This window comes from Aegilops tauschii, chromosome 2 (genome assembly GCF_002575655.3).
Source record: "Aegilops tauschii subsp. strangulata cultivar AL8/78 chromosome 2, Aet v6.0, whole genome shotgun sequence".
In the NCBI taxonomy this organism is placed as follows: Eukaryota; Viridiplantae; Streptophyta; class Magnoliopsida; order Poales; family Poaceae; genus Aegilops; species Aegilops tauschii.
This window is the reverse complement of record NC_053036.3, coordinates 232,378,443-232,388,831: the sequence shown is the minus strand read 5'-3', so window position 1 is coordinate 232,388,831 and position 10,389 is coordinate 232,378,443. Positions and strand designations below refer to the sequence as shown.

The window sequence follows — 10,389 nt, the reverse complement described above, 5'->3', positions numbered from 1 at the left end:
AGGCAACATATTTTTCTGGTAGCGGTGTGACTCCAACGGTAGGTGAATCCGAAGGGTCTTGGATTGCACACTTTATTCCACGAGACACAAGCGCGATCATGATGTCCATGGCCCAGGTAGGGCAGTGGTGGCCATTGAGGACGAATACCTCAAATCCTTTAGCCATCGGTTACTTATATGGGTAAACCAGAGATAATTAATTTACGGATGATAAATTAAGAACGATCATGGTTGATGTTGTAATGAACTTTGCAAAAATTAATGAAAATTCCAAGAAGTTGGTTTGAAATCATTAGGTGTGAACTTCAAATTGTTAAGCATAAGACTTTGTAGGTAATCTCCAAAAGACAATATGGAGTAGATCTAGCAGCATTAAAGGAGTATAATCCAATATCATACTTCAAATACCTTATGTCATTACTTAATAAAATGCATGGGAAAGCACTTTGATAATCATAATGTCAGAAATAATAAAATGTAGGCTTAAACAGTAAAGGTAGATAATCTGCAATGCAGTAGATCTATACACTAGCCCGTGATCCCAAAACATCAATTTGAAGAAACCAATTTGAATTTTGCATATCAATTCTTTACTTGTATTAAGCCTTAAGGCTTAATTAAGATGAACTGATATTTATTTGCAAGAAAATCTCATTGCAAATCAGAGGTAAATAATATCAACATGTTGTGAGCATGGAAATTTATTTACATCATGACTTTATTCTTGAGTATACAACTCAAAAGAAACAGTATTGAAAAGTGAATATTGGTACAGGGTCCTAATCACGATGGATACTGAATCAATAGTACTGTCAGATTGACCCGTTCTAGCATGCTTTGCTAATTCCTGGAAATACAGGGATCATGATGCAAAACGGGGAAAAGATAAGTTTCCTTGTCCCCATTGCTTTGCGGTTACCGCACGGTGGCATAGAGCGCCGCCCGCTGCGCCTTTGACGGGCCACGCCGCATGGAGCCGCGCTACAGGGCCCTACCGCACGGAGAGGTGGCCGTCGATATGGTCGCCACGCCGCGCTGGGTCGTGGTCTCCTGAACCGGCCGCTGCGGCAGCAGCACCGCGCTTGTGTCGTATCGTACCGCCGCCTCAGGTCGACGGCTGCCGGGAAGCCGCGCCAGTGACGGGCGGCGTGCGTCACCCAGCCGCTGGTCGTGAAGACCTACCGCGCCTCAGGGAGCAGTACCACGCCCCACGGTCGCGGGTGCTGGTGCACCGCAAGGATGCAAGCCGTGCGACGCCGCGGGCATGGCCAATGCCGCCGCAAGCGCGAACGCGAGCGTTGCGGAGGTTCGTGCGGGGCTGGCCAGCGCCGCCAGTCCTGGCGAGGATGGAGATGCCGTAGTTCGCCGTAGCAACGCTGGGTGTGGGCTTGCCTTGCTGTGCAGAGGAGTCGTCGCCTCATCAGTGGTCCACCGTTGACGGTATGTGCGAGAGCCACGGTCTGCTACTTCGGTGAAGAACGTCCTCCAGTTCTTGCTTCTAGCCAAATTTCCTTGTTGCAAATTGATGCATGCAGACACAAGTATTGTAATTAGTATATATATTTAATCTAAGCAAGAACGAACAATCAATGCATGAAGTTTTGATCGCAGCAGCGGGATCAATATTTCTTCCAGTGGACAGCGCAAGCAGTACAACCCGTGGTTGTTTCTTGGTAGATGCGATTTGTTGGATGGCTTCGCCGTCCAGCGGAACAATGTCGTCGTCTTCGCAACGAAGCGCCATCTTTTCTGGCCTTCTTGCTTTCGACAGACAGGCAGCCGTCGAGGTCCACAAAGGGCAGTCATGATGAAGGGGGTGCGCCAGCGGGGTTGGAGGGAACCGACGTCCCTCCTGATCCATGTCCACCGCATGAATCCAGGGCAAAGGCCACGGACGACACGCTTGATCCGGCCAGCGGCTGCCGCGCCGGGTGCCGTGAGAAAAGCGTCGTGGCCGAGGGCCTTGACTGCTGCAGGAGAACCGGGCTAAGGCCGCAGTTGCCGTCCCGCTCAGCCATCGAGGTGTGGCCGGAGGGCATCGTCACGCTGCGTGGTGGCCGCCACCGCCGAGTCTGGCCGTGAAAATGCTCAGCCAGAGAGCATGCTGATAACGTGTTAAGAGTAAAACGAGATTGAAAGCGAAAGGACAATTAGTCCTGGTTTCCGTTGATTTTAAAGTATATATATTTTGTACATCTAGAAGAGATGGGAAAAAGAGGTGTTTGTTCGGAGGCATCCCTCCAAAACAGGTGCCTGTTGGCAATAGAAAGATAGAAGGGACATGACTGTGCCGGGTTGGATACACCCCTTTGCTAATGACTATTCATTAATTAGCATGTGCTAATTAATCTACTAATTAATTCCTAACAATCAACACCCTCAAAAAAACTTCCCATTTCCTTCGTGTTATGAGCAAAAAACAATCTAGTTTTCAGAGCTTATTGTATCTACTTCTACTCCAAATTAAGGCCCCACCGAGTAACACATCACCGTATGACCAATCATTAAGCATTGATGCCTTGCATAGCCATGAACCGGCATTGATGACATCCTCATCAAAATAGCATGAATAAATCAACACATTGATATTGAAGTATACAAAATTGACAAAATATGCAACCTTTATAAACAATATTCAAGTGCCTTCTTGTAATTGATCCCAGATAACCCAGACTACATGGATAATATACATATGTAAGCGATCATGGAGCTTTGGCAGCCCAGATATATTTTAGTGCCCTGCAATCAGCTCCTTCCCCCTCTCTGCAGAAACAGTACATGGGAAATTTTGGAATATATATTCGCTAAACAAAATACATTATAAAATATGATAATCTTGCTATACAAACCTACAGTTTTAGGTTTCCTAGTTCGAAACCATTTTTTCACTTATTATTTACCCATACATATTGCACATATGTCATTCTTTCTTGGATCAATCTCATAAAAAAATACAAATACAAAGTAGAGAATGATCATCAACTTATTACTCTAATCTACTGAGAAAAATAAAAAGTGAGGCATCCCTCAGAAGAAAATTGATGTGTTATTTCGTATTGACCACCAGTTTATTTTTAGGTTGAAGTTATCGAACTGAAGAAAGTAGACAATGAAATTGATGAGCAATTAAATAGTACAATCAAACCTTCTCTTCGACACTACTCTATTCCAAGTCGATAGATTTTGACATGGATGAACTTGATTGGACGATGGTAAGAGTGGTAACAGGAAGCTATAAACCATATCAAGATCAATTATACAGTCCAAAAAAAAACTCATTATCAGCGTGCAAAAAATAGGGAACCTTAAAGAAATGGAGCTCAAATTTGAGAAGGATCTTCAATTTTCGATTAGCCGCTACAGCGGAAGAGGTACAGGAGCAGCCAACCCACATATGGATGCAACGGTCAATGGCCAGACCGCTCAGACGCACCGTTACTTCAACAGAACCATCTCACTTCTCAAGCTCATCATCTCCAACAGTCGAATGCCGAGATGTCTGACTACCTATTTGGTATTGGAGTTACAGGGAGTGCCTAATTTTTATGTATCTAGCTTAATTCACTTTTCTTCAGGTTCTATCTCTCAACTAAGTAATCTAATGCAGAATGTTAATTACTGTGCTATCTCTGCTCATAGGATTTTCATGTCTAATCCATCATCTTCCATGTTTTCATGTTATATTGAGATGAATCAGATCTTTACATAATGCTACTTTTTGGGATACTGCATCGGATAATTCTTTTGAAGATGCAGGGCACACGGATTACCTTTGCATTGCCATGGTGCTCAAGAACTGCTGATGGTGCTCTAATCAACAACACCTCACTACCGCCCCGTGGAAACAACGCCTCTACTCCTCTACCTAGAACGAATCTTCCCAATTAAAATTCTCTTACAGAAATATTCACTGGAGGGATGGGGATCAATATAACCCATCTTGATCCAGATCCAAAAGAATATCAATCTTTATTTGGGATGAAGGCAGGGTTCTTGGATCCAGGAAATCAAGAGGCAGACAAACTACATGTTGTGAATTAGCTGATGAGAAGATGAGACGAAGGGAGTAGTACCTGCTGGGCGGAAGCGTGACGGCCATCTGGATGATTGCTCACCTAGGGACGCTGGTTCCACCAACGGTGCTGCCAAGTCATGGTGGGATCTGCCATTGAAGTTGAAGGTCAGGGTAGGGGGATACGCTCGTTGCCATGGCGCTGGTCCGGGACGCTAGCAAGTGCAAAGAAAAAGAGTTAAACCCTTGAATTTTGTGCACTGGAAATTAATATACATGCATACAATAGGGAGTTAAAAGTCCAAAACTGATCGAAAAAGATGTAACCAAAAATTACGTAGTTGAACAGTTTCTGAAATCTCAAGCAGTTGATTCTTTCAGCCATATGAAAATATTTGTTAGTAGGAAAGTAGTGTTAGACGATATCCACTATAGATTAGAAAAGAGACATGCTTATTTGAAGCATCAGCCTAATATTGAAAGAACCTTTTCATTACCTGCAAGTATACATCAGACAAACAGAATTGTGAAGATTCTGAAAAAAGAAAAAAGATCTACGAACCAAGTTTGTGGAGAAGAGATTAAACATTCATTAGCAGTAGTATTCCCAGAACTGTACTGCCTGCGAGTATATATTGGCCTATTTATCCATCTCTTGTTGAAACAAAATGCTATTTTACTGAATACAAAAATCGCTTAACACTGTCACAGCACGAACAAAGTAGAGTTGTATTCTGGCAAACACACTTCATCCTACAGCCAGCTAAAAATAATAATTCAAAGTGAAACTCACATTGGGAGGAGGTGTGCCGATCTTAGGCACCCGATGCTGGACGACGGGGTTGATGTCGGCGGATCTCGGGACCTGTGGAAGGGGAGGCGCGGCCTGGCCGCCGCGACCGACGGCGCCTACTTGGGCTCGGACCTGAAGGGACCGCCAGTGCAGCACGAGCGTAGTGTGGATGGCGTGCCGCCACCGGTGCCTGCGGTTGTGGTCCCCTCCTGGAGCCGCCGGGGGTGAATGGGCGGATGAGGGCATGGAGGGCACAAAATATTTACAAGGGTGTTATTCCAGTTTAAGCTATAACCGATCAGGCTATTCATCTTCGTACACTGAATTTTTTCATATGATTTATCTGTCAGCACTTCCCCTTTCAGACGAATGAATGACTCTAGAGAGGTGTTTGTTTCGTCAAATTCTGCCCGTCACCTGTTTACAGTGTAAACCGATACCGTTACGTGCGTTTGGTGAGACAACTCTGTAATCACGTTCCTCTGTAATCAGTTTCAGGCCATCTATCGAACGATACCCCCCACCCCCCAGCGGTAAAGGCTTCCTTACCGCTCGACTATGCCCCTCACCCGCGACTCGCTCCTCCCCTCGATCCGTCCCGCGTCGCCGCCTCCCTTCCAGTCCAGCGACGTCGCGCCGCCGCATCCCCTCGACCCCCTTCGGTCCTCTCCTCCTGGTCCAGCCGCCGGGTTGACCTCGCCGCATTAGTCGCCGGGAACGACCACGCCAACCGCCTCCGACGCCGATGAGGGTGGACCATTGAAGCCGTGTACGAGGAGCACAAAGGCCCATCTGCCCATCTCCGGATCGATCTTTTCCTCCATCAGTCTCCTACTACAGATCTGAAGGTTAGGGTTACTAGTCCATCTGTTCTTGATCTTGAAGTAAAAAAAATATGTGTGCTTGATCTGTTCTTGATCTACTAATGATCTGTTATAGGTTGATGTCTAGCATATATTTCCATCTGTTCTTGATCTTGAAGTAAAAAAATATGTGTTCTTGATATATTAATGATCTGTTATAGGTTGATGTCTATTAATGATCTATTCTTGATCTTGAAGTAGAAAGATACGTGTTCTTGATCTGTTCTTTTATTAGTGATGACTAGTGGAGTATAATTGGTGGTCTGTCCTTTGTATTTTTCTGATGTGTTCATCATCTGCCTAGTTAGGTAACTAGGCAAATAGATGAATTAGGTTGGCTGGTCACAAAAAGGAAGGAAGGTGTCTTGTTCGATGCATGTTCCTGTTGACAATTGGACCATCTTCTTTAGCTTTCTGATGTGAAATCATATCCAGATACTTGGAACTTTGCATGACCAGTAGATCGACGGTGATATCCACATATCAACTAGATATTTGTTGACTGTTCCTCTAGTTTTTTGATATGCAATTTTCCTATCCATATGCAGCAGTTGTATTTGTATATGACTTAATTAGGCTTCTGATGTGCAAGTTTTTTTGAATCCATTGTACCTTTGCATGACAAATGCATGTGCAAGTTTTTTCATCATCCTAAAATCTATCCAGTTTCTTGTTTTGTACTACCACCAATTTTTAGGAAAGAAAGTCATACCAACCTTAAATAGGTATATTTTCCTTATGCAGTTATGGCTCGTCTTCCTTTAAGTGCGAGGCGTGGAAGGAGAAATGCAATATTTTTTAATCTGACCACTTCCATTATGCTTGTATACTATTATGTGTGGTTCATGTTTGCATTAGCTTATAGGAGAAAATGTTGGCAAATAGAAAGGAGAATTAAAATTAGAGAGTTAAGGGGAGAGAACTTGTATCGACTAATTGGTGAGAGCGACGCTATGTGTATAAGTCAACTTCGTATGGATAGGAGAACATTTCATATATTATGTGAGATGGTGAGAGATGTTGGTGGTCTAAAGGGTACAAGGAACACATCATTAGAGAAGATAGTGGCATCATTCTTGTATGTGTTATCACACCATCTCAAAAATAGGACAGTAGGAAAATTCTTCTATCGAAGCCCTGAGCCAATTAGTAGAAACTTCAACGCTTGTCTTCTAGCTGTCTTGAAGCTGCACCATGTGCTACTTAAGAAGCCTGAACACCATGTGCATCTCGTTTGCATTTGTTCTCTTTCATATATATTTGCCATCTCATTTGTACCCATTCTTGCTTGTGCAGATATGGACCGTGTGGATAGCTCGAGCACGTCTCGTGGAAGAGGCAAGAATAAAAGGAATTGGTCTTCCGATGAGGACGATGAGCTTATTAAAGCTTTGTATGAGTTATCTTTGGACCCGAGGTGGAAAGCTGATGGTGCCTTCAAGGGTGGATACCTGGGGATATTGGAAAAGCATCTTGCTGAAAAGTGTCCAGGCCGTGGTATCACTGCATCTCCGCACATTGAATCAAGAGTGAGGCACTTCAGGAAGAAATTTGGTGCCGTTGAAGTAATGCTATGCAAAAGTGGTTTCACATGGGATGGAAGTCGAAAGATGATTCAGTGCGAGAAGGCACAATATGAAGCTCATTGTCAGGTAGATCACTTGAACCACTAAAACTGAATACCTTAGTAATGCTTTGTGCTGAATTTCCTTGCTATCGAAAGTAGTACCATTTCTATCCCTTGTTATTGTCCTTGCTATCGAAAACCAACTTTCTTCTTTTGTAAAAAAACATGTAGATTCACAAGGAGGCTAAGGGATTGTATGGTGTATCATTTCCATACTTTGAACAATTGGCTGCTATCTATGGCAAAGACATTGCAACAGGAGAAAGTGCGGAAGGCTTTGGAGAGGCAGTGGGAAACTTGGAGAAGGAAATTGCTATGGAGGAAGAAGAAAATGAGGAAGAGGACATGATCTCAACAGGAACAGCTCGATGGTCCATTGACACTTGCTCTATTGATACAACTAGTTCGAAGAGGCAGAAAAAGGAGCCAAGGCCAAAGAGGGCGACGGGACCAAGCGATCCATTTGCAGCCATGCTTCAAGATGTTAATAGCCAGCTGAACAGCGTGACACAACATGTGGGTGCAATGACAACATCATTTACAGCAGCAATGGCGCGAGAAGCAGCACAAGAAGACCCTCAACAGAAATCAAGAGAAAATGCAATTAGTGAATTGTCTAGGCTTGCATTTACTGGGAGCGAGATCGTTGAAGCTGCAACTATATTCGCTAAAGCTCCAGAGCACATGAACATGATGCTTGTGCTTCCAGGCATTCAGAGGAGGGACTTCATCCTGAAAATGCTGTCCGGTATCCCTTTTTCTAAACTCTCTTTAATAATATGCACTATCTTGTGATGCAGTTTTTGTTTTAGCGAAAATGTTCAGCAACTCATGTGTGACCACATTTTTCTAATATGTGATATCTAGACTGCCATATAAATCTGTTTCCACGGCGTTCGCTTTCACTAACACTGTCCTCCAAACTTTGGTCAATTGGTCCTCTCCCAAACTTGTTTGCCGCTGTTATAAACCTTAACTAGTCTTGATTACTACCAGCGACCCGCAAGCTAGATCTTGATTAATACTACTACCCACAGAATATTACTACTGCTACCATAGCTAGCTCCTGGTACATGTGCAACTGCAACAGGCTAATTAACATTTCTCCACCGTCAACTTTGCACGGTTTGCAGTAACACAACATGTATTACTGTAGTTAACTCTTTGCAAAAACAAAGAGCTCTTGATATGTGTTTTTGGCTGGTCATATATAAGCCAAACTTGTGCTGAAGTTTTTTTCCTTGTATCTAACTCCTGCTTATTGGCTCCTCATTGGCAGATGAAAGAAAGAAGCAAGGTTGATGGGAAAGAAGGTCCTTCTCCAGTAATGGTGTGACATAACTGGTGTGTACAAAACCCACCTCATTTTACTATTGTTATATATTTTTCAAAAGTGTTGAAAAGCATGGAGTAGATCTCATCCTTTCCACCATATTTTAGTATATGTTCTTGTACTATACATCATTGTAGTCTGTGTTAGCTAAGCGAGTGCTTTTCATTTCATTGGTCTTGCAGTATACATCATTTTCCTATTGTTATCTTTGTCAAAGTGTTGAAATGCATGGAGCAGATTCCCACCTTTTCCTTCGTCAAAGTGTTGATGAGAAAGAACAATCATGTTATAGTTGCTATTATTATTTGTATTATTGGTTGTTGCTTGTGTGTTTCTTTATCCTCATTTTAACTCGTGCTTATTGGCAGATGAGAAAATAAGCAAGGTTCATTAGAAAATGGGATCAGTGGTGTGGCGTGGAAGATGAAGATGAATGGAAAAGCTTCTTTGCAAGATTGTGAACTTGGCCTTTCTATTTATCCTATAATATAAAAACAATTTTAGGGACTAATTATGTAGTTTATTTCGAAGTGTCGTTGAATTCCGAGTTCGTATCATTTTCATTTTAAAAATGTGTAATGTCGTTAAAGTGGAGCCAAATTCTGGTTAAAAGATGTCTTTGCATTGGATGAATGCAAAAATATTTCTAAATTGTGTGCTTGTTTGATGCATGTGAAAGCCCATGTTGTGTTCTGTACTGTGAAAGGTGCCTGTTACTGTGTCAAACCAAACACTGTTTAGGTACCTGTTTCCTTTACACTGTAGAACCAAACAAAATGGGGTTTGTCCAGTCCGGTGCTGTTACAGTTTGTAAACAGTTCTCATTTACGTTTACGTTACCACTGGACGAAACAAACACCTCCTAGGAGAAAGAAGAATCCTTCATTGCGCTTTTCGACCTGCAGTGACCAAAAACTACTGATCAGACGGTGCCCATTTTGATATTCGTGTTTGCCTAAATGGCATTAAAATTGCTTCCATAGTAATCAGATCAGGCTATTCATCTTCGTACACTGAATTTTGTCATATGATTTATCTGTCAGCACTTCCCCTTTCATAGGAATGAATGACTCTAGGAGAAGGAAAAATCCTTCATTGTGCTTTTCGACCTGTAGTGACCAAAAACTACTGATTAGACGGTGCCCATTTTGATACTCGTGTTTGCCTAAATGGCATTAAAATCGCTTTCAAAGTAATCAGTAACATCCAGGTTGCAATATCGTAGCCCAGAAAGACTATTTCTCAACTATGTCATGGAGTTCTATTGGCCAGAGCGGAGGGCGTGCAGGTGAATGAGCTAGGTCGGGCCAGCGTCGCTGGAGCACTTCCTGCTGGCAGCGGCGTTCGACCGTGACGGAAGAGGGAAGAAGGAACACGTACTGCTGGCAGCGGCAGAGGGAGATGAAGGCGGAGGTCTGGCTGGTTGGAGAGGAGATGGATCGGGGCGGCGTCACTGGAGCATGTCGAGATCGCGGCGGCGCTCAAACGGGGCAGCAGAGGGAGATGGAGCAGGTCCTCATTGCGACGGCGCTCATGAGGGGCATCAAGGGGAGAAGAAGGCAGCACTACTGGGGCGTCTAGGAACGAGCGGCGTGGCCGCGTGCTTCATCTCGTCGGCTGCCGGTGCGACCCCCATGGCGCACTGGCGGCTAGGGTTGGGGTCGAGCGAGCCGGGTGGGAGTGAGACTATTGGAGGAGAAGGGCCTGCTCCATTCATCGGTGGAGAAGGCCTGCTCGATGCAGCGACGTACACGGTCCCGG

General features: G+C 43.9%; 2 protein-coding genes across 4 annotated transcripts; one reads left to right on the top strand and one right to left on the bottom strand.

Annotated features, from left to right (window-relative positions):
* Positions 1–667: 667 nt before the first annotated feature.
* LOC109746308 (uncharacterized) lies at positions 668–5,088 on the bottom strand. 2 transcript variants are annotated; one of them, XM_040398684.3, is made up of 4 exons: positions 4,806–5,088; positions 4,074–4,227; positions 3,771–3,865; positions 668–2,763 (listed from the first exon to the last, which is right to left on the bottom strand). In XM_040398684.3, exons 1-4 carry the CDS (start codon positions 5,049–5,051, stop codon positions 2,746–2,748), a joined length of 513 nt encoding a protein of 170 aa, XP_040254618.1. In that variant the 5' UTR covers positions 5,052–5,088; the 3' UTR covers positions 668–2,745. The 2 variants fall into 2 exon arrangements, 1 of the variants encoding a protein (XP_040254618.1); XR_012202345.1 differs by lacking the exon at positions 3,771–3,865 and having other exon boundaries at positions 2,550–2,763; positions 4,806–5,064.
* A 267-nt stretch (positions 5,089–5,355) lies between these two features.
* On the top strand, positions 5,356–9,279 carry LOC109761324 (uncharacterized). Of its 2 annotated transcripts, none has more exons than XM_020320134.4 (5): positions 5,356–5,653; positions 6,965–7,320; positions 7,467–8,043; positions 8,575–8,625; positions 8,997–9,279. In XM_020320134.4, the coding sequence occupies exons 2-4, from the start codon at positions 6,967–6,969 to the stop codon at positions 8,595–8,597; spliced, it is 954 nt and encodes a 317-aa protein (XP_020175723.1). In that variant the 5' UTR covers positions 5,356–5,653; positions 6,965–6,966; the 3' UTR covers positions 8,598–8,625; positions 8,997–9,279. The 2 variants fall into 2 exon arrangements, with proteins under 2 accessions (XP_020175723.1, XP_040256918.1); XM_040400984.3 differs by having other exon boundaries at positions 8,575–8,639.
* The last annotated feature ends 1,110 nt before the right edge of the window (positions 9,280–10,389 follow it).